This window comes from Streptopelia decaocto, assembly GCF_964273445.1.
Source record: "Streptopelia decaocto genome assembly, chromosome: 7".
Taxonomy (NCBI): domain Eukaryota; kingdom Metazoa; phylum Chordata; class Aves; order Columbiformes; family Columbidae; genus Streptopelia; species Streptopelia decaocto.
Window position 1 is genome coordinate 35,598,568 of NC_138661.1, and position 24,280 is coordinate 35,622,847.

The 24,280-nt window shown below is 41.3% G+C and overlaps 1 protein-coding gene across 7 annotated transcripts in view; it reads left to right on the forward strand.

The window, feature by feature from the left end:
• The window catches only part of GPHN (gephyrin), a 295,329-nt gene extending 283,100 nt beyond the window's left edge, over positions 1 to 12,229 (forward strand). For all 7 annotated transcript variants that reach the window (XM_082058023.1, XM_082058025.1, XM_082058024.1 and 4 more), the window contains 6 exons: positions 1,746 to 1,833; positions 3,873 to 3,946; positions 6,533 to 6,597; positions 7,878 to 7,981; positions 9,191 to 9,287; positions 11,237 to 12,229. In XM_082058023.1, coding sequence (XP_081914149.1) covers positions 1,746 to 1,833; positions 3,873 to 3,946; positions 6,533 to 6,597; positions 7,878 to 7,981; positions 9,191 to 9,287; positions 11,237 to 11,370 — 562 coding nt within the window. In that variant the 3' untranslated portion in view covers positions 11,371 to 12,229. The remainder of the gene's footprint in view (positions 1 to 1,745; positions 1,834 to 3,872; positions 3,947 to 6,532; positions 6,598 to 7,877; positions 7,982 to 9,190; positions 9,288 to 11,236) is intronic.
• The last annotated feature ends 12,051 nt before the right edge of the window (positions 12,230 to 24,280 follow it).

Sequence of the window (24,280 nt, forward strand, 5' to 3'; positions counted from 1 at the left end):
TCATGGAGGCATGCCATAATATCTGCAGGCCCTGTTTCCCTTTAAAAAACAGCAGTATATAATTCTGTCTGACTGACTACAGCCCACACTATGGCACCAGCGATCTGCCTTTCTGTCTGCTGTAGATTGTTACCTACCTCTTACAAAGCAGTATGACTTTGAAGAGTGGATATAACCCAACACAAATAGAAAAGTTTTGCAAGATAACCACACTGGGATGCCAAAGAAGATGCTGCATCAGTCACTGGACATGGTGGAGAAAGGGTCTCGAGTATTTCTGCCTGTAAGGCCTAACCAGGGTAGAGGACACTTAAGGACTCTTGGGTGAGGAGATGAGGAATGTGAAGGGTTTGCATGCACTTGAGATATCTACTCAGTGAAGCGGTGCAGTGTTTCTTGTGTCACGTAGACTGCAGTGCACACAGCACCAAGTAGTGCGAACTGCTGCTTCTGTTTCACTAAACCATGGGCAAAGACAGGATGCTCAGAGGAGAGGATTTTTCTTTCTGAGACCTTTTGAAATACATAGTTTCTGTTGGTCTCTAAAAGGTCAGCCAGGACTTGCATAGTATTTCTAATTTTCCCATTTTCAGTTCAAACCCCAAAATAACCACAGGGATTCTGGTTTTTAGTGAAAAATAGACAAAGTTCCCAAAGGATAACCCGCATGCCATTTGCAGCCTGCAAAGCCTTGATAACCCATAATGTCATTTTGTAATTGTATTGTGGCATTTAACTGAGGTTCTGTATTCCAGATGAAGTCCTTTATACAATCACTGGCATTATTGCCCATTCATTCAATTGCATTCTAAGAAGGAACAGCCTTGCGTGAAAACTTTCGGGGTCATTAAAGTAAAAACATACTGTTGAAGGAGCCTTACATACAGTCGTAGCAATTGGTCAGCTTCTGGTCAGTTCACAAATGTTAAATGCAATGTATGTGTTTAATATATTGGAGATTCTTTCCGATTCCTATGGTCTTGTAGAAGCTGTATAACTGAGTTTCTCCATGGCATGCCTTGAGACTCTGTTAGCATCAGCACTGCTGTTAGGTGGCTAATGCCCACTTCAGAGACACCAAAACTGAAATATACTCAGCTTCTATCCTTCGCCTTCACAGTTATACTCTTTGTATGGAGGAACATCGCAGCGCCCCTTACACTGTTTCTTGTGAAGGTGAATAGACCCTTGAACAGGATGGATTGTGTTTTTTCAAGATGAAGCAGATGTACAGCTGGCTTTGCTGCAGAGCCCTCTAATGGGCAACATAAACAAAGGATTTACACTTTTCACTGATGGAAGTTTGACATGAGCCTTACCCCCATTTCTGCACACACCAAATAAGCTAGACCGGTAGCACTGCAGCCTGCTTGGTGGCCAGTAATTTTCATGTATCAGGTCCCTGTCAGCTCTTCTAAATCATAATTTGTATTGCTACCGATTGTGCAAATTACATACTTTTTGACACTTGTATTAGTGGTCTTCAGTCCCAACCTAAAGTATCCCACTGTTCCTGTTGCAAAGCTTTCAGAGAGAAAGGTGCCAAACACTGTGTTCACTTAATGAGGCTGCATTTCTTGACTTGAATAGAGCAGTGTGGAGGCTGAAGAAGGAAAAGATATTATCCTGGCGCTGTGTCTTTCTTAAAATACGTGTGTGTGTGTACATCTGTATGTGTGCACACAGACACACTCAACTGGTAATAGTTCCGTGCCGCTAATCTGCTTGCCTGTTCTTTTCTGTAGCCCAGATGATTTACTGAATGCACTGAATGAGGGTATCAGCCGTGCTGATGTGATCATTACATCAGGAGGTGTATCTATGGGGGAAAAGGTATGCTAAATTTAAGTATGACTTGCTACGATATATATAAGAATTTCAAGCCAGAGTCTGTCATCAGAGCTTCTACTTTTGTATTAATGTTTATTAAAAAGGGATCTTACTTTTTTTAGAACACTTAAATGTGAATTAATTAAGAAAATAGTCTTCTGTGCTATCCTCAATCCTTTTGTTCTTATTACTGTACTAAAGTAGACATGGTACAACAGGGAAGATTTTGTGATGTGAGTGATTTGCAGATATGTTTTTATTTAAGGAATGATTTAGGTAGTTATGATGAGGAAGGTGCTTGGTTAACAGCACATGAAGGCAACAGACTTCTTTTTGTTCGTAGAGCAGGTAAAATGCAGATAGAATAAAGCTACTTTGAATGTACTTCGAAAAGCAACCTGAGTATATAAATAGCTCTTTCTTACTCAGCAGATCTGTTTCCTGAATACGCCAAAGCTTTATCTGTTACAAAAATAGTTTTATCACATTTTGCGCCTGATAGTCCTACAGAGGCAATACATACGAGACACAGTGAGCTGATATATTTGCCTTTTGAATCATTAACAGAATTGTTGATTGAGTTCCTGTTGGTAACCCCTGTGCCAAAACCATCAAAGAAAATAGGGATACACAGATGCTGGTGGGGCGTAGATGAACCTGCAGGACATTTATTAATCATGACTTATGCGAAGGAAAACTCAGATTACTTTTTGATCCCAGGCTGAATCTGTGAGTTTGGCAGGTAAAAGAAACATCTCTCCTTTTATAATTAACAGATACTAAAAACAGTCATTAGGAGATGGCAAACATGAGTGCTGTTTTTGTCACTTTTCTGAGTAGAAATCATATTGTTGGATACATCGTGAAAATGGATAACCAGTTAAACCAGTGCAAATTACTTTCAATCCCATTACTGTCCTCAGTATTCCTAGAAAAACAATCAAGGACAAGTGCTGGTCTTTAAATTGGGAATGTGGCGACACAGGAACACGGGGAAGTGACTGGACTGCTGAATGGTCTGACAGGCATTTCTGGCTAATTTATCCCCAGTCTGAATTTGAGGCAACAGCATAAAGTCAGAAAGCTCTATATTCTACTGATGGTTGCTCCTCTGATACTGAGCTTTCAACAGTTTTAATGAAATAACCGTGAACATCCAAAAAGTAAATATAAAGTAAAAACGGGGTTAATGCAATCAGTAATTGAGAATTCATGCCTGGCTGAGAAAAGTTGCTGCTTTCCAAGTATTTGAACGAACACACACACACACACAAGATGGGAAAACTGCAAGGGAGCTTCAGATTTACTGCTTCCAAAGTCTTTCCTCACAGCTGACTGTTATGTCCTGTGTCTTTAATATCACTAAACACAACAGACAGGATACCACATTTCTGAGGATAGCAATAAAGACTAAACAAGTAATTCAATTTGTTTTAATAACTGGATCGATTGTGTTAATGCAAAATCATTTAACTTGAGCACACAAACCACAAGCAGTTTTTCCTTTCTAAGGACTGTTAAACCCAGCCACTGTGAATTAGACCATGTCCCCAAGAAATTACAATAATTACAGTATCCTGGAAAACTATGATTTCTACAGTACAGTATTGATTTCAAAAGTACTAGGAGATCTCTGACTCTACTGCTAGAAAGCTTCCATGGCAAAAGTTAAATAACTGGATGATTATAAGTCTTAACTTTGAACCATAAAGGCTTTTTTTCCATCTTTGACATAGAAAATGTTTTAGTAGTAGATATTTGTGGGGTCCTCTAAGATTCTGATGCTGCAGCTGACTTTTAAGTAAATATATTACAGTGACCTTCTGGAGTCAGGTTTGGCACCTAAAATGAGTCTGTTCTTCACCTCTTCTTTTTGAAAATACATTCATTCAAATACTGGCAATTCCCCACTGGACTGTAGCACTTTAAGGATATGAAAAGTCTTTCATCTTCACTTGATGTTAATTAAGTGCTTTGAATGCTTAAATGATGTAAGCCACTTTGATGTTACTTAATTGATTTTCTTTCTTTAATTTAAACAGGACTATCTTAAGCAGGTGCTGGATATTGATCTTCACGCACAGATTCACTTTGGCAGAGTTTTTATGAAACCAGGGTAAGAAATCTTTCTGCTTGGGCAGCATAGATGTATTGGGCCAAATGCCCTGTATGAGTGCTCCAGTACATTTCAGTTTTCCAAATATACGATAAACCACATGGCAGATATATACAGGAAAAGAAGCAAAATCAGTCCTATTCAGATTAGTCATCAACTTTATGGGTGAAATTAACTGGAACAGAGAGATTGCTCTGGATCAATAGGAGAGATTTCTCTGATAACTGCTGCAAATCAGGTTTGGGGACTGGGGGGAAACCAGCATGGTATAACCATGGCCACAGTCTTCCCTGTGGTCACAGAGCTCAGATATTGGCATTGTTATGAAATAACCGGTAAATATAAGGACATTTAACTGCTGGTTTGCTTAATGAGCATCTCATTTCACTTCAAAATTTGCGTAAGCCATATTCCTGCAAACAAGCAATTTCTTGAGAGAGGTGGAATGACAGCCAATTTATGAATTTTTATCTAATTGGCATATTGAGCATAGTAATTTTAAAGTAAGCACAATCCTTTATGTGTTTAGTTTGCCTCAGAAAACTGTTTCAGCGTTGCTTTCATTTGCTGTAGCACTGCTGTTATAATTAATGAGTCTAGAATTGTGCTTTGTAGGGAAAATGAAAACTAGATGTATTGAAAATAGAGAGTTCCCTTTCACAATACAGTAGCGGGAAGATGTTTGCAGCTCTGCCTCAGTAACCACGGAGGGCAGTTTGTTCGCAGGCTGGTTTGGCACAGCCCAGTAACACAAGGCCAAGAGCAGCTTTGAGGAATGGTTCCCTCTAGCCCATAGCTTGTTGCCAGGGATCCGAACAGAAAGCAGCTGTTTGCTGTGAAAACAGACAAATACTTTTACTGTCTCTGCATACCATCCAGAAGAACTGCATGTGGGTTTGGTGCTGGTGCTGCTACTACCACCACCTTGCTTCTATAAAAGGAACAAATGAGCTAAAAGTATGTTTTTTTTCCTGTGCTGGGTGTAGCCCAGGCTTGGAAATTGCTCACTGCTTTGGTCATGCTGCTACAACCAATGCGGGGAAGTCCCGAATGTGGGATCTGCACTCCAGCCTCTGCTGCTGACAAGAATGGATAACCTGATGTAGAGAATTCAGAGTATTAAATTCTGGTTCTGGCTTATCTGAACGCAAATGTAATCCTTTCTTCTGGTGAACCCTCTGTAGACTTACAGCAATAAACTTTTAATAACTAGCCAGAAAAGTTTTGAGAAATCGTGTTTTACCCAAGCATCCATTTTCATTTTATGCCATATTTCTTACTGCTACCAAAACATTGGTCAGCTAATCTGTAAACACTCTCATTTGCATTGGCTGTAGTGCAATAGCAAATATGTGTCTTAGTTTTTATTTCTTGTCTTAAAAGGCATTAGATATGAATTGTGATTACTATATTGGGAAAAATTCCCTTGAGTAAGTTCCAAGAGTGAAGCCAGAATTTGCTTTGTATTCCTGTATTTTGACGTGCTACATGACTGCAGAGTGATGCCTGGGATTTACCATTCCTCTGCTTGATCTGAAAGTTGCCGAGCTAATGTTAGGCTGCATCTTGTCTAGCAGACTTTACCAATGATGGTGTTGAAATCTCATATGAAAATTCAGAGTTTCCAGTAAACATGAATTAGCAATTAGATTTTATGTACCTCAGGCTGTGCACTGGTTTTAAGATTTGGAGGTCTGGCACATAGTTCCCTTTATGTTAGAGACATTTCAAAAGAGAAACTTCAAACACCAGTTTCCCCTGGTAAAACAGGATATCGATTAGTTCTAGCAGATACAAAACTAGGTAGTAATGATCAAAGCGTGGCAAATCTCCAAAGTTGCTGCTGGTCAGCAACTATCATCTGCTGAGCAGGTGATCATTGTTAGCTCAAGATGGAGCCAAGGAACGCAGCCTCATTGTTGTTCCTATAAAGTATAATTTCTAATGTGTAAACGAATGATCTTAACATAGGTATATAGAAAACTTTTTAAAACGGATGAGTCCCTTTTCTTTGCCAGCCACATTCTCGAGCCATCCCATTACTGCGCAGTGACAGGCAGAGCGGGCTCTCCCCTGGCAGAGCTGGGCCGTACCTGACGGCAGCTCTGCCTGCGCTCCTGCATTGGCTGCTCTGAAACACGGCTCTGTCGTCACCACCGCTGTAGACAATGGAGTGAAGGAAATCAGAGTCACTGATGTTAAAACAGTTTGGAGAGCCTTCTGTGAAAAACAAAGACCGCTCTGTAACTGCATAATTTCAGTATTACTTCTTCATTAATTGGCTTCTAGCATAAAGACAGGATGTAGATTTTTGATTACTAGTTCATCTGCCCCTAGATGTTTCCTCACCAGAAGCAAAATCATCTACTTAAAACTTCATAGCTGAATACCAAGAAAAAGTAATTGTTCTGTTATCACGAGGAGAGGATTGTACCCTCAGTGTGGAATAAGCAGCAGATGCTAATGAACTGCTGCTAGAGAGAGAGAGATCCCATTTTGTTTTCATTTCCAAATGTTTTAAATAATAACATAATAATGTTCAGTCAGAGTCTAGTGCAAATATTAAATAGCTTTCTTTTTCCATAGCCTGCCAACAACTTTTGCAACTCTGGATATTGATGGTGTAAGAAAAATAATCTTTGCACTCCCAGGTAAGATGTTTTGTGAATTGCTTTTATTGCTGTGCATAGATTACAGATATGAAACAGAATAATGACATTTCACAGCATCTGTGTCTGGTGTTGGCATCTCTAAGGAAGGTACCTGCAAGGTTTTCCCAGAAATTTCCAGAAGAGATGAACTTACAGGGATATAATAAGGAGTTCTTTCTTGTTCCTGTCCTCAGAATTTGCCAGTGTACAGGCCTTATGATTTCTGCCATCCAACAATTTCCTTGCGATTTGTAAGCAGTACTATGAAGGGGTGTTTTTTTCCTACAGCTCCCTCCACCTTCACAGTAAATATCTGTGCATGTGAGTCAGTGCATCCACTCTGAAGTACTGAAATGGAGGCAAAAAGGACAGAGTGCCAAGGAATATGTCACAGACTTGGTTTTTTTTTTTATCATGATCGTACTGTGGAATCAAAAGAGGGCAGCATCGCTTCACTTCCTGCATGCAGCATTGCCCTGGAAATCACCACGTTCAGAATAAACATTTCCTTAGAGATCTGGCTACAAATTTCTATCCTCCTAGATCAGGAGGAATTTATTTTATTCTTATTGCTCTGGCTTTGCATGGATTTCTGACTACACAAGGAATCCTATTCTTGGTAAGCTGGTGGTTTTCAGATATACCTCTAGTGCTTTTTGTCTCTCTTGTTTTAGTTGCTGCTGTACATTTTCTTCCAGGGGAAAAATCAATGGAGCATCTGTGTGATTGTAGTATTTGCTTTAAAACTGACATCTAGGGAAGTCCAGATGTGTAAGACAAGTGGTGTTTAACAGACATTGGTCACACACCTCTCTTGTCAGTTAACAGAAAATGTGTAAGTCGGAAGAATTCTCCTCAGAATTACTAGTAAATAATTTTGACACTCTGTGAGGGAATTGAAAGCTATTTTTCCATAGGTCTTGGAAACCTTAATCATTAATCAAGAGCCCTGTCAGCTAGGACCCATACCTGTGCACAGTAAACCCTGCCCCAGCCCCAGACATAAGAGAAAAGGTGATGGAGGAACAGAGGCAAATGTTGGGGCCTGAGGAACGCGGGGCAGTTTGGTCAGGGCAGGGTGGCAGCACACCGTCAGCCAGACAGTGCAGCTTTCAACAGGTGCGCTCGCCACGTGCCACCCCAGGCTTGAACGAAACATTTCCTGTACGTAACATGAAAAGCTCTTTAGGGTCCAGTTGCTATAAAAACATGAGATCACTTTCAGCATTTCACAGAGTAAATCAAGAGGGATTCACCACCAACTGTTCTTTGTCCAACAGGCAACCCTGTGTCAGCCGTCGTCACCTGCAATCTCTTTGTTGTTCCTGCACTGAGGAAAATGCAGGGTATCCTGGATCCTCGGCCCACCATCATCAAAGCCAGGGTAAGGAGGTCGTCCTTCATATGAAAATTCTCTCGAGATGTTGAAGCACAGCTTTCAGAGCTCTTGGGGCTCTGAAAGGCTGTCTTGTGTGGGTAATCTGAGCCCTAGACTAATTATGGCAAGTCAAAGGAAGTTTACACAAAGCAGGGGTACATTCTCGATCTCTGCTAATGGTAATATTAAGTCCCATAATTTCTAGGAGTTAGATGGCCATCTAATGCAGCGAGATATACAGATGCAGAGGCAGCCCTTTGCCAATCAGTCAGGAAGGATGCTTTCCTGTCTGAAGAAAAAAGAAGTTTAACCTGTGGTAAATAAAGCAGAGTAATGTGGGACTACCTAAATAGTTGGATAGTTCTGTATTAGCAACAGAAAATAGAAACCTTAAAGCCTTTCTGTTCTTGAGTTATTTATATAAGTAACCCACATGACCCCCAGCCTCAGCAATATAAATCCCTTAAACTCTTCATTTCACTCTTATAATAAATCATGGATATTGTAACTGTTTAATATAAATTCAAGGCATGTCATTATAATGTATTATTCTTCTATTTTTGATTCAAATCAAGTACCAAGGAACACATTACCTTCTATTGTTTTCCTAGTGTTCTTGGCCATGCACTTTTCTCTTACTGCTTATTCTGTCTCTCACTTATCCTCAGGCATCCAGATTTTTCTTTATCTCACAGCTAAAATATTTTAAAACAGAGAGCAATTTGGAGCAATTCATGCAACTTTTGCATGAATTTTCCAATGTGTTCCACTAAATTCCATTGTGAGCCATCTCCTGTATGTCTTTTCATTTCAAAGATTGGTCGTTTCCCTTTTGTCAGAGCTAGCAGGATTTTGAATGTGAATACAATTTTTATCTTTATGCAGTGTAATCCAGAGAGCAGAAACAATAAAGTTTTTTTTTTCCAGAGAAATACTGTCTTTAAAGTAAAGGAACAGCTTTGGAATATTCAACTTAATGCATGTACATTCCATCATACACTTTGATACCATAATATCACAGTTGTATTTCCCTTAAATACTGCAGTCTCTACCTTCTACAGCTTTTGGTCTTGCACTAGACACTATCAAACTTCAAACCGCAAGTTTTTAAAAAGACTGCTTTTGAGGAAAAACAGTTAAGCAGATGATTCCGATATCTTAGCCAGTGCAATCCGAATGCATAACATTCTCATCCTTTCTCTGCTTCTTCTACAGTTATCATGTGATGTAAAATTGGACCCCCGCCCAGAATATCATCGGTGCATACTGACTTGGCATCACCAAGAACCACTACCTTGGGCACAGAGTACAGGTTAGTGCCCAGTCACACAGACTGACAGACACACTCACACAAGTCCTTGCCTTCCCACATATATGTCTGAAAGGGACCAAGCGTGTGCGCACATGTTTTTTCATATAACCTTCCTTATGCAGGCTGATTTGCTGACTGACTTGTGCATATGCATACATGTACGTTGGTATAAAATTCTGTCATGATATGACTTACCATTTTAACCATTAAAACTTCCTTTTTCTGAACCACCTGTCTCTGTACACGTACAGAGAGAAATACACCTCTGCGTTTGTATATGTGCACACATTGCTTTTTGTAACCATCCACTTGTGCTTAACTTGCACTCCCAGTCACATTTGCTAACTTTTGCTCTTGTGTATGTACTAAATAAACACAGGTTGGGGCTTAGGTAGGAGCAGTACAAATAAAAGAAGTGTGATTCTAGCAGAACTGGAAAAGTAGAAGAGATAGCAGAGGCTGTATGTGTTCTCTTAAAGCAGACTAAGACCTTTATTAGTCATGTTTGCCACCTAGGGATACTTCTGGATCCTCAGATGCAGTTGAGGTAAATACTAGATTTGAATATTTTTTAGCTGTATACTGCTGGAAGACTGACTCTGCCAGTTCCTCAAGAGATTCAGGTCCTTCAACACCTAATTGTCTTTTTGCTACATCCATATCGTTCAATACAAAGCACGATTTATGAGTTGCCACGAGGAAAACATTAGCTCAAATGCATCTTACTGTTAATTCAGAGAAAGTTCTTACCATTTACTCCCAAGATCACACAGCCTCTGACATATTTCCAGGTATAAGTCAAGGTATTACCTACATCTATAACACCCTACTTGGTTTAACTCTGTTTTGTTGTGCATCACTTCTTTCCTTACACAAGCAGACTGTCTGGAATGATTTCTCTGTCAACCTGTCTGAAAACCAAGAAACTAAACAGCATGACTTTGTATTGCATTTTCATTTTTTGTCAGTACTATCAATATGATAAATCTGATTTTCACGACACGTTGTGAAGCTCAGTGTCCCAAAGAAACCCATTCTTTTGAGGTGATATATGTTATATATAACCATTTATAACTATAGAGGGGTCTGACCCTAGGATCCCCCTGAAAAATGTGAAGTCCGAGTGAAGGTGTCCAAGTGAAGCTTTCCAGTTCCTCTTTCCTTCGTTCTCAGGTTACAGCTCAAGCTGGGTGTCTCTGGAGAGGGACCCCTAACCCCGATCACCCCCTCCAATTATACCCAGACCACCCAGTACCCAATCCTTAAGTTCAATCACTTAATTCTGGTTGGTGATCTCTTGATTTTTTATTGGTATTCTTTGTTGCTGGGCTGGCCTTCTTCTGAAGTTACCTCATTCTCTTGAAAGTGTTTTGTTGGTACTTACCTTCTTATTTCTGCTCACATCTGCCAGATTTGGCTAGTTCTGTGTAAGCAGCATTAGTAGTATCAAAAAGTTTACTCTCCATCAGTTCTTGCGGCCTAGGGCTTCAACTACTTTAACTACTAGTGCTTAGCTACTCCTGTTACACGAGACTATTCAGAGCAAAGAATACAGTTAATCAAACTTTTCTTTAACCGTACCTTAAAAGCATTCTAGACTCTGCTGGTTTTAGTCTTTGTACAATTGGAATTAGATACACAAATTGGAAAGTAAAGGCAGAAAACAGAAAAGCAATTTACTATGACAAGGTACAGATAATGTGGAAGGCTGGATAGGAACGCAATAGGCAAAGGAAATGAGAGTTTTGAGAGCCGGAGCAACGAGAGGCTGACTGATTCTCTACAGAGTTCTCTGTTTCCATCCACCTTGCAATGGCAACATCCCAGCTCTTTTAATAAGTCAGCAACGTAAACATCTTCGTAAGAACAGCTCTCGTTTCCTACATGGTGTATTGCAGCTTTTGAAACTAACTGAGAACTTAGCTGAACAACTTCTCTCTCTCCTGCAGGGAATCAGATGAGCAGTCGTCTGATGAGTATGCGCAGTGCCAATGGACTGTTGATGCTACCTCCAAAGACAGAGCAGTATGTGGAGCTTCACAAGGGGGAGGTGGTGGATGTCATGGTCATTGGAAGGCTATGATGTCACCAGCAAGAGTGAAGCTTTGATGCATGTCCACATATCATTGACTGTATCCTGTAATATGCAACGGCACAGCTAGTTTTTCTGATTTGGATAAAAGTTGATCAGTATAGTCAACATCTTGAATTATATTTCAAATGGAATTTAAATAAATACCTTTTAAAAAAAACTTTAAAACAAATCTTAACAAAGAAATTTATTCTGATTATATCAAAGCAACTTTTTCCTTTCCTTGCAATTGCTTTGTGTGTTCAATGCTAGTTCTAATAGCGGTAGCTTTTAGTAGACAGCAGTAGGTGCCTGCAGAACTTGTGTTTTTTCTCATCTTTAAGATACAACTACTTACGCTCTTAAAACAAGGCTGTCTGCTTATTTATACTAGCGTAGACAACACTTGGATTTCCCTTATTAGTATGCTTCATAACCGCTTCACAGAGAGCTTCTGCTTGTTCTTTATCTTGTATCTCGTGTTGATGTGCACAGTGCCAAAAGCAGAGTGGCTGCGCTGGGAACCCAATGAAGCCCCGAGGTTTCCTCACCTCGCTGCGCATTCAGGGATCTCTCTTGTCCCAGCAGCCACCCAGCTCAGTACTCTTGGGCAGTAACTGGATACCTTTTATTTCAACAAACAAAAAAATTGCTTCCTTAAGTGCTGACAGCCTTTTTAACCAATACATTTAAAAATGTACAGAACTAAAAACTAAAAAAAATCAAAGACTGATCTTGTACAGATATTAGTGTTACCAGCATTCGTGTGGAAATTAAATGAGCAAAGAAATAAAACTAATGTTAAACAACTCTGTACCATAACATTTTCTGTAATGATATTGAAACTTAAATGAATAAAAAGAATCCTTAATCATTATTTAAAATTTCACCTGTTTAGCCTTGTTGTTTGAACCAAAACCATAGTGGTTTAAGCGGGTATTTGGGGTGGAGGAAGAGGACAGGAAGGAGGGGGAAATGGTGTATGGAATCCAGGGCCTTCCCCCATGTATGGTATCATAAGTGAGCTGAAAGTACGGAGTGAGCGCTCTCCCTCACCTTCCCAGGGACAAAGTGGAAGCAGCATTTGTGGGGGGGCAGTTTCAGTTGGACCGGTCGAAGCTGGAGAACGCTGGGGCTTTTCCATGTGAATTGCGTAGCAGCTGCAAACAGCCATTGTACTGCACTGTGTGGAATTTGATAGAGCATTTGCGGTTTAATTTCATTATATTATTTTTTTGATACTGAGACTGTTCAGCCCTCGACAGATTATGTATTTTGGTAATTCCACATTTCATCTAGGTTTGAGACCATAGCAGTGCCCTACAACACCTTGCTTCTTGGAGTTCATGGCTAAAATACTATGCCATCAACTCCGCTCATTAACACAGAACACTTGTCTATAGTATTTTTTGAAGACTTCGTCAGGGAGGGCACAGAAAACTTGGTTTGTGTCTTGACTGCCACAGTTGGACCAGGGCTGTAGTTCCATGATAACTGCAGAGGGCACCCCTGAGGCTGTTTTTAAAACCGAACTGTGTTTGCTGTGCAGCAGCCTGAATCCACACCCTGCACAGGCCATTGTGAAGGTTGAAGACAGGTGGGCATACACCATGTCCAAAGGCACTCCAGGGGCTGAGCTTTCAGAATAGTAGCAACACAACTTGCTGATCACATTTCTTTGTTCTGGACTACATGACAACATTTGTGATCTCTCTGTGTGGCAGCAGGATGGTACTAAATGCAATTCATGAATGCTTGTATTTACTATACCAATATTGTAAACCACAAAAGAAGGAAGAGATAAGAGAGTTAATTCATCTCTGAGAAATAATGTAGAACACTGCCTTTTATAATCCAAAGGATGATTATATAGTTAGGAGTTATTACAGGCAGTGCATATAATGAAAATTGGAAATTTATAAAGGACATCAGCAACAACGACCTCAAGGAAGACGGTTCATGCAATTTGAGATGCTAGACAAAGATAAAAGAGGCATGTGAGGAAACTTAGCCAGAAATATCTTGGGTCTGGTTTTCATTAAATCCATTACTCAAATGTGGCAGAGAAGAGTTGGCACAATGCTGTGTTTAATGCACGGCTCTGTTCAAACCGGATTTTGGCACCTTAACATTTACCTACCATTGTAACGAGTAAAACATTTAGAGGTTAATCAAGACAATTTTTTTTCCAAATTACTGATAATATAAACTGCTTTAGCCACTCTACTGTCTTTTGTAACCCAGTCTGCCCAGCATGTGAAGTTTTATGCAAGAAAATAAGCTTTGCAGTTTCTGGGAGAGACGCTTACAGCCCAGCCCCTGTTAACACTGACAGCCATAGCAGTATGTTGGAGAGGTAACTCTGGGACTAGTATCATAACAAGTTTATTATTTATTAATAAAATTTCTTTATTTATTATTATTACAACTATGTCTCAATTTTCAAGCCTAAAATCTGAAGAATTTGCCTTGGTTGTTGGAATATAAGTGGATATACATGTGATATAAATAGATAAATTCAAGTCACTTTTATTGTTTTTAACATTCCCAATTCACAGTTTCAGGGGAGGCTGGAAACTTCAGAAGAGAGATCAAGGACAAATGGATCTTCAGGTATTTGCTTGCTTAGGTTCAAGGACTGAGACTTGCAAATGGAAACATTTTAAGGAACATTTTCACTATTTTTACTTCTCTAGATAAGCACAATCAAAGTAATAACTTACTTACCAACAAGAACCAATGCCAACAATGACTGAAGATAAGGTTGTTATTACAACATTTGTAGTTTTCTACTTTTTACAGCATTTTCTTCCTTCTCAGTCCCATTCATCCAACTGGGATAACCCTAGAGGCACCTACAAATCATACAGCAACTTTCTATCCTGGCTAGCTGGGACCAAAACTTTGATTGTACACCTGGATGTTAAAATCATTCAAAAAATTGATGTATTCAATCAGATAAGTAGAAGAATAGACTGGCTTCTTCCAAATACTAATTTAAAGACTTTAATTACAGAAATGACAACATTAATTCTATCTTGATACTAAAATATGCTAAACTTGAAATGTCTTTGATCTGTAAGTAGTTATTACAGATCTGTATGACTCCAGAGGTTACTAATTAACATGGAATCTTTAGCCTTTTTGATTCTTCAGCTGAGGGGCTGCACTTAAAAAATATTACAACATGGATGCTGCTTAAGGACAATATGCAACTGGAATCACCCTGCAGGGTGAGTGGATCCACCTTGGTTCCAAGTCTGTCGGTGCTGGGATGGCGCGTCCCAGCCTCGTTGCCTCGGCACGGCAGCCGAGTGCAGGGCCTGCCACAAGTCACGCTCCAGAAAGTTCCTCAGGCCAACGCCTCTGCCAGCACTTGCAGGGCAGGAACTACATCAGAAAGTCAAGACTTTGGTGGGACATCTTATTTTGGAAAGCAGATGCCTGGCTAAGATATGGCCCAGGACTTCCTATGGCCCTGCCTTATGTTGTAATACTCAGCTTCTCAAAAATAGCCCCATCGCCTAAACTGGTTGTGGGGTTTTGTGTTAAAGAGTATATATTTAATAAAAACAAACAAAAAAAACCAAACACATGTCACAGTATGGTTTCCTTACATGATAACAACACTGAGGTGTTTTCCAGGTCCCTGTATTTGCAGTGGACAAAGGGAAGACATGCAAAGTAAGGGCCAGATAGCAAAAAGCCACAAGTATTGGTTAATGCTGAAGTGCATACAGATTCATCAGCAATCAAGGTCAATAGTTGGTTTAAAGACAGAGTCTCCTTCTTGGATACATTTATTTGGTATATTTGAATATATAGCTTTGTGCTTCCCCTGAGGAACAAGGTGAGAGAGTGTGAGAGTGTCAGATGAAGAGTCAGAGCCAAATTCAGGCTGCGTTATCAAGCAGTAGGTTGGGCAGACATGTAATGATCCCTATACTCTCCCTCTTACCTGACAGAAAACTAAGAGTAAGAAGGAAGAGGGTAGATGTTGAAATGCTCAAGCACAAAATTTGCCAAAAAATTTATTTTGTGATGTTATTTTATGCATTTTCCAAAATTCCAGGTAAGACACTCTTTGCTTAGATGCTTTATATCTATGGCAGTCTCCTTCCTGAAGCTATTTCAAGTCAGATGGTGTTACTCCCATTAAAAAGCTGATTTTTATTACTACAGGTTAGACAGGGAAGGGCATTTATGCATGCAGTCAAGGGAAGCAGAGACATTTCTAGGAGATGGGGACAAGACGGTGATCAAAGTCACAACTATTGATGAAGAAAAAAGTTTTGCAGCATGGAAAACAATTATAGCAGCTGATGATTGTTAAAGCAGCAAGCTGATGAACAGAGACAAGGTACAGTTTCCCATAGTAATATTTGGTCAGTATTCCTCACTTTCCTAAAGCCAGACAGTCTTGAAACACAAAAGGCAGCATTTGCCCCCCCTCAGCTTGATACTGTCAGCAGTTGAACTTCTCCCTTTACTCAGAGTGAAAAATCCACGTTGTTGTTTCTTCCGTGTTTTCTTTGCCAACTTGACTTTTGTTTTCTAGTAAGTACATCCCAGCCTCCACCCAGGAAGGTGAGTCCCCATGCTGGATTTAAACTCAGCATTGAAATGCAGACACTTCTTAGCTAATAGGTGGGGAGGAAAAGCCTGTTGTGTTTTGCAAATGTGACAGCCTCACGGTGTGCTGCTGGTTGTGTGTTTTCTGATAGGGTTTAGTGACTCATTTTCAGCATAAGATTAAGACTTGCTCTGTGCATTTGTGCCGTATTGCACAAAAGCTTACAAAGCTCTTGGAATATAAAGCCTTCAAAAGGGTGATGTTCAGATGCTCAGTAACTCTAGTTGTCAGACTGGTCTGGCTGGGATTACTCGCTCCATCCCAGCACTGTACAGTGACATCCCCCGTGTTTTGTCCCTATGCAAGGACTTCCGCATTTGTATGGACCCAGTTTCAGTTTAAAAACACAGGCAGCCAACAATTTTTACAGAGTTAATCCAAAAGCAAACCCAAAACCTGATTGTACACCAGTAACTCTACAGGTAATCTGAACATACCGGAAAAAGCAAATGCACTGGCATGATTTTAATAACCAGGGATTCGAAAGTAGAAGTAAAGTGACTTCAATAAAGGTATAAAAGACAGAAGGTAAGTTTATATCCATGCAAAAGCGACCTTAGAAACAACAGCAGAGTAAGATCTCAAAAGCCTGATTTACTCCTTTTGTAGGTACAGAGCACTGCCAGTTTGAGAAGCTTACGCAGATATATTTGCTCCCATTAAAAAAAAAAAAAAAAAGAAGTAATAGTGCAATACTGACATGTTATCAGTCACTAGCACACACAAAAACTGTCCCACCAGACTGACAAGAAAGAAAGCAAAGCAGCTGTTGTCAATACCTAACACCTTCCTCGTGTGCATTTTACTGAGGCCCAAGATGCCTTTGCCAAACAGAAATCAGAAAGATCAGCAACACAAATGAAAGTTAGCACATCAAGGATGTAAAGCTTTTAAAAAACAACATAACACATTATTACCTCTGGCAAGACCATTTCCTAAGTGGGACGTTTTTCTGTTGTGGCAAAGTAACCAGGGATTTCATCATTTTGAGACATCATGCTGGTTGGAGAACTAAGGGGGACCCAACTCTGCAATGACATTCAGACCAGACACTGGGCCAGGAGGAGCCAACCCAGATGTCTGCAGATACAACTTCCTACACTGGTGATGGCTGGTACCAGCAGCAGAAGGCAATTTCCGTGGGACTGCTCGAGAAACTGCACTTGAGAAACTGCTCAGAAGGACACAACATAGCGCCAGAAACTTCCCTGCGCTGTGTGGCTTGTGCACTTTCACATCTTTTTTATTTTTAAAATCTCCTTCTTGCAAAAAGCAGGCAATAACTCACATCTGAGGAAGAGAGAATATAAACGCATGGCAAGGAGATAATGATCCATCTTCCAAATACCCCCTCAGTACCCACGGTGTCTGTGGCAAGAATTCCCACACTTTCACAGTGTGAAGCAGCATCCCTTCTGTTTTGTGCTGAACCTGCCATCTCCTAGTTTCTGTTGGATGCCTCGTAGGCTTTTGCATTGCAGCAGAGAGAAGTCACCCTCGCCTTGCCACCCATAGTTTTATCATCTGGATTAAGCCTCCTAATCTATGTAATCTGCCCTTTGCAGTCATTTCTGTCTCCAAGGGTCCATAAATTGCACTGTTGCTTCTCTTTGCACTCTCTTCAGTTTTACTATATTCTGTCTGAGACAAGGAGACCAGAAGTGCACACCGTATTAAAAGGTGTCACTATCTCATACAGCCACAAAATGATGAGTTCTGTTTGTTCTCTACTTCCTAATAGTTTGTTGGGATTTTTCTTGTGTTTCTGGCCAATGTGTTTTTACAGATCTTAAAATACAGATAACCTTAAAGTCTCATTCTTATTTGGTAGTAGTCAACCTAAAAATAGTAATTATAGTGCCAGTTCAAGAAATCTTTTCTTCATATGCCTAATTTTATTTATATCTGTGTTGAATTTCCTCAGCTGTTTTAACTCCCCCTCAATTTTGAGCAATCCATCTGCAGTTCTTGGTCCTGCTAAATGACTATCTTCATTTAAGTTACTTGCCTTTAATTTAATCTGATAATGGATACTGCATTGATTACTTCAGATGAGAATCTCTACTGTGTGAAAAGACCATGCTATAATATTGAGACTTGACTTTATTATGCTTGATCTTTTCTTATGGTTTACTGCCAGCTGGATTGATCACTGGTGCTGACAGGTTCTTAATCTGTGCTCTTGTTTTAGGATGCTGTTGCATTACTTTGGAGAGCTGCCAGATGACCTAATAAATCCCACCTAAGGCAAGATCTCCCTTATGCACACATGGAGATGCCGCAGCGGGGAAAAAAATTTAAAACAAACAAACAAAGACCACCAAAACCAACCAACCACACACACCCCCCACAGGCTTAATATTTTCCTCTATCTTTCTTGTATTTGGATGAGGTTGCTGGAACAGGTGTGTTCACGGTGAAGACTGGTGGGCAGTCTCTGGGGACGCGGCTCTGCGGAGCCCCGTGGTATGTGCATGTGCCGCACTCCAGGGAATTAACTCACAGGAACATGTAGGCGAGTTGAACTGGAGCCAATGCAGATCACAGCCGGTTGTTTGTGGCGTACTGTGCCTTTCTGCAAACACAGCCCGTTGGGGCTTTTGTGTCAGTGCTAGGTAGCTATTCATCACTAAAGATCGTGGATAATGAAAAGAAAAGTGGCCTGAGAGCTACTTATCTAGCAGTCTTTCAGGAGAGGAAAGGCACACATGCAGATACAATGGTATGTGAACCCATCTAGATAAAAGAAAGTTAGTTGGCACCGTACATCCATGACTGACTTTCTGTAATTTACTCCCTACTGGCCAAATCAAATCAATTTGCCCAATGTGCTATGAAAAGCCAGAGAACAGAGCAGACGACAGGATTTAATACACTTTTGGCAGCCTGCATTGCTAAGGAGTCATGCTGCTGCCTTCTCCATTTTCTAAGTTTTTCTAAGAGGTGGTGGCTAGGGTTTGATTAAAACAAAAGAATAACTGAAATAACAGTCCTTTGTCTGAGGGAGTTACATAAAGCACACACACAAAGGAGCACCAAGGGGATGGCAAGTGAGAGAACCTGAATGATGCTCTGCCACAGCTACTCCCAGGCCCATCACAGGAGCCATCAGCCCATCTAAGGCCCAGCTCCACAAACCCAGAGGAGCACAGGGGCACAATGACACGCAGGAACCCAAGTTAAGGACTCTCAGGGACATGTTGGCTGGGCCCCTCCCAGGGCTGTTCCCCTCCCAGGTGCACGAGCACCTCGGCCCCTGCCCTGGTGTGAAACCCATCAGCTGAGGCAATGAGAGGGCTCTCTCAATCACCTTTTCAACTATCAAGGTCACTGCCTGCAGGTGCCGGCCACATTATGGGATGCAGGGGAAAAGCATTTTAGGATTGCACAAGATATATGCGATGTTTAGGAGAGGAACCAAGAGTGGTAAAAGGGATGGGTGTAGGGGATTTGGGGAGGAACAAAGGTAGGAAAATAGAGGGATGAAGGGATAAAAAGGGCTGGTCAAGTGTAAACAGGTATGCTTGTCTGGCCATGCCCTGTGCCCTGCCCAATCACCACTGTCCTGTGTTGCTAAATGTCATTTCTCACTCATTTCCTGGGTGAGGAAGAGGCAAGGCCATGGGAGGAGCTACCAAGGGGTCCAGCTGGCTGCTGGAGAGACCATAGAGTCTGCAAGTCATGTGAGACCTGTCCGTGTGTGTTTTTATGTGTGCACACACATCTCCAGGGAGGAGCCACCTGGAAAGACCAAGGGTCCAGGACCAGCTACTGGGTGGGCTGTGTGTCCAAAGCCATCTACTGCAGAGACCAGAACACGTGTGTGCGTGTGTGAGTGTGCGCGTGTGTGCGCGTGTGTGTCTGAGCGAGGGGTCGATATCAGCAACAGGAGTGGGGTTACAGCCTCAGGGGCTCACATGTCCAGTTGCTAGCAACTGGGGAGACTGGGAGCCAGGATCCAGCTACTACACAGGCTGAGTGCAGCTGCTGCAGGGACCCACATTGTGTACATGTCTATATTTCCCACTAATGGACCCTCATCCTAATCAGCCAGAGAGAGCAATGGGATGAGGCCATTGGCGCTGTTTGTGTGAGGGCTGTACATATGTGTTGTGTATATGAGTTGGCATGTTGTATCTACGGGGATTATATGCTCAGCCTTATGTTGGCTGGACCTTGGGGCACGGAGCTGCAGCAGCCTGGCTTCTGTCACCCTGTACCCCCAAAATAGCCATACAAAACAAGTCTCAAAAAACTGATAGCAACATCTCTCACAATAGCTGATGCATTACCCTGAGACTAGGAGAATACATGTCGACACATGAGAACAGTGAGTGATGCAGGGGCACCCGAACTCACTAGCACTGTCCATGCTAGAACATGCACCTGTCACAACACAGCATCATATGGTAACACTGCCTTAGGTGTAAAAATGTTATTATCCTGCACAACAAGAGTCCTTGTGTCTCTACTGCTTCCTAACACCATGTTAGCTCAGAATCTCCTTCCTCTGGTATCTACACACAGCACTTACTGCACAGGACAAATAGGGGCTCAGTGTATGCCTGTATTTGGGGTAGGCACACAGGACTTGCACCTTCCATGGTTCAGGCAAAGCTGTGACCACCTGACTGTGGCATCAGTCTCCTCCAGCTCAGTCACTCACCCATGGTGGTGTTCACTATTACATTTCCATTGTCTAGAGAGGGCAGGGCAATTCAATTTTGAAAATGGGCTTGGTGGTGGTGGTTTTGCTAGAGCAGTGTTATTTATCCCTCTCTGGCCATTCATATTACACAGCTGAAATCCAGCTGGGAAAGAAAGGCACGGTTGTTTTCCGCATTGGATCAGATCTGTCTTGCCCACTGGAGAGAGCAGGAAGCATTACTGCCAGACATTGCTGTGCATAGGATTACCAAACAGCCCAGAAGCTGTGCTGTGGTGGGCCCTACTGAAGCAAGAGTGGATGTGGACCTGCCCAAAGGAGGCTGTGGACCTGGAAAGGAGATTGCACAACAGTTCCTCAAAGTGTCAGACAACATAATTCCCATTTTGCAACATCAATCCTGCTTTAGCCAACCTGGTGCTCAGTCATGGCCTGAACCCTGTCCAAGCACCAGGCTGAGCTGGAAGCAGCAATGCTACTACATAAGGTGAAAAAAAGGAGTTAACATCATAGGTTGATTATGACATCACCTGGCTGATCAAAAAGGTTACTCCGGTAAAAGAATGTACAGAGAGAAGCTAAAATGTAGAAACCAAAGCAAGATACAGGAATACAAGCTCCATTTTAAATTGGCTCATTAACACTCAGACAAGTGCACCAATGGGCCTTAGCTGCCATGACCAGCCTCACCTGGGATCTCCACCCCACCCCCATGGGTCTGAGAGATGCACATAAACTGGGCACTTAGTCCTTGTTTGAGAGAGGCTATAGGTGTATTTGGTACCAGCCCTGACTCCTGAGTGGGCTTCTTTGAACATCTGCTATGGTCCTGTCTCCAGCCCTGCCTCCTGCTGCTGGACGCTTGGAACAAAGTCTCAGGGTGGATTCCGGATCTGCATCTTTTCTTGTATGTGCCCATCAGTGGACCCTGTTACCACCATTCTGATCAGCCCATTCACTTTGAATTCTGTGGGACTGGAGGACTACACCTTGACTGTTGATGTCACCCTCTGCTGAAGTCATCCTTGGCTCCCAGCTCATCATCCCTTAAGGAGCAGACCAACTCTTGCTGTTCCCTGGCAGCCTGCACTGAATGGACAATACCTATTAAAAAATCTGTTATCATGCCCTTAATGTGTTCACGTTAGCAGTGAATCCATGCTACCTGTTACCACCATGCCCTAGTGCAACCAGGAAATGGAATTGCTGCCAGGACTGGTGGAGCACAAACCAGGTGATGTATTGTGATGCCAGCAGTGATGAGGCCGAGTTCTTCCAAAGCACCCTGCATGTTATGACAACCTTGCTGCCTCACATACACGTGATCACGTACCACTTCTCTTCATATCATCGCTCCTTAAAGAAACTCGAGCAGGGAGACCATATCATCAAGACCGTGCCTGATGTTGCTGCTAATCATGGATTTCTAGTGCTGAGAGAATTCCAGTAGGCTCCGCACAACGGACTAGCACACTCATGCCCTCTCTTTTCTTAGACATAAATGGATTGACCTAAGTGAAACAAGGTACAAATGGGGAGTAGAAGTTTACTGCATCTACTTTTTTAAAAACCTGGCAGCAGGGTGTTTTTATTTTTCTGGGCACTTACTGAGCAATCATGAACAAATCATTTGACTCTTGTACCTACTTGGGTTAATAGAAATTAGCTGTTCAATGAAGATTTATGAAATGTAATTAATGAGCAGCTTTGAATTTTGTTTCCCTCAGTGAGTCAATCAGTATTATGTTACTTGTTAAAGTCAGCCTGGTCAGCTGCTGGAGACACTTAACTTCAGAAAGTCTCCTAAGTCCTGCTCTCCTCTTGACTCCTACAAAGACAGAAGGCAGCATCTAGCACTGAGAACAGCCTAAGGGTTTCTGCTGTTTGCAAAGTATGTCACTTTATTAATGTGAAAAATACATCAATAAACATTACTAAGAGTGGCAAAAATATGCAAGACTACTTACAAACAAGAAGACTATACTGAAGTGTAAACTAGTGTTTAGAGATTCACAGGCCCTTTTTAGTTAAATAAATAGTAAAAGAGGAGTCAAGAGCTGTGAGGAGGCCTTACTAAGTTCCCCTTTGCAGTTGAGATTGTATGTTTCTAAAAAACGTGGTTTGGGGGGAGAGGTTCTGGGGTTTAGTAGTATAAAAAAACATAACAGGAAGGATTATGTTTGCTTCTTTTCATAACCACCAAGGGTTTTTTTTTTAAATATAAGGCTTTTTATCTCTATTCTCTTTAACTTGTAAATTTACTTTTGTTTTGTGGATAGGCAAAATGAATAACAAGTTTGATTTTAAGACCATCAGTTCAAGTCAGGCCTCCGCTATGGGTGACCTTCAGAGACTTCTTAGCCAAGGAGAATATCCTCCTTTTACCTCTGCTCCCATCTTTGAGAGCAAGTTTGTCCAGGTAAAAAGTCATTTAAATGAAATAATCTGGCATGTTCAAGATAAAATTGCTTGCAATTATTACCTTTATTTTAAAATTTCCTCAGCTCAACAGGTATTCCTCACTCATTCTCACTATTCTTATTCTCTGTTTACCACACACATATAGGTATCTTTCCTTTTGCCTATAGACTCTTTCTGCTCACACTTTACAGGCAACAGTCCAGAAACCAAACACCACCAATGCTGCAAATTAGAGAAGACAAAAAGTGATGTTTTCACCCTTGTCAGGCCCAACTCCTTTCTGTAGCAACATCTAGGAATGTCCCAGCAAACTTCTGGTTCTGTGCTATCTCATTAAGGTTTTCAGCCACCAATGTCAGCTCAACCTAGCCTAAAGGAGCAGCTACCCTTCCCCAGAAAATCTCCCCCCACTTGCAACTTCTAGTATCCTTGCAGCCACCATCACTGCTCTGCTTGCCCCTGACCCTAAGCACAGGCCAAAGGACCCTGCAAGACTCTGGTAACAGTCCACGCTCCTACAACACTGTATTCACAGTGTGCCTAAAACATCTGAATTCTATTTACATGATGTATCTCAACCGTGTTTTTCATCGGATTTCATCACTTCATTTGTGATAATTGCAACATCTTTTGGTTTTGCCTTGATTAATTCAGTCTTGCCTTGTTGATACACATGCAGAATGTTAATTAGCTACAAGTGTCTGTTTTCAAGGTACTTCATGATTTATCCCTGCTTTATTTATCGGACCTCATTTACTCTCAAAGAGGAAGTTGCCCTAACCAATCAATCCAAGAAAACAGCTCCATTGACTCATTTACAATAAAATGGGGAAAAAAGAGTAGCCTTTGATCCTTTTTACACACCGTTTCTCACAGTTGGGAGGAGACTCTACTAGATATCCACAAATTTAATGCACCATCCTCCTTCAAATTCATTCTTAGGACACACTTTCTCTCAGATGCCTATCAAAACCAAACTGTGACAATGCTACATAACATGTGACTTGATCATAATAATAAACTTGTTCTCATCTCCTTGTATTTTCTTGTTTTTCTGTAATTTCATGTCTTACACATAAATTACCTGGGATCTTTTCCTGTTATGTTTGTACAGCACCTAGCAGGATTCTGGTTCATAACCAGGTCTCATTAATATCACAATAATGCTGACAAAGATAGTGAATCATCAGAACAGAGAGCCT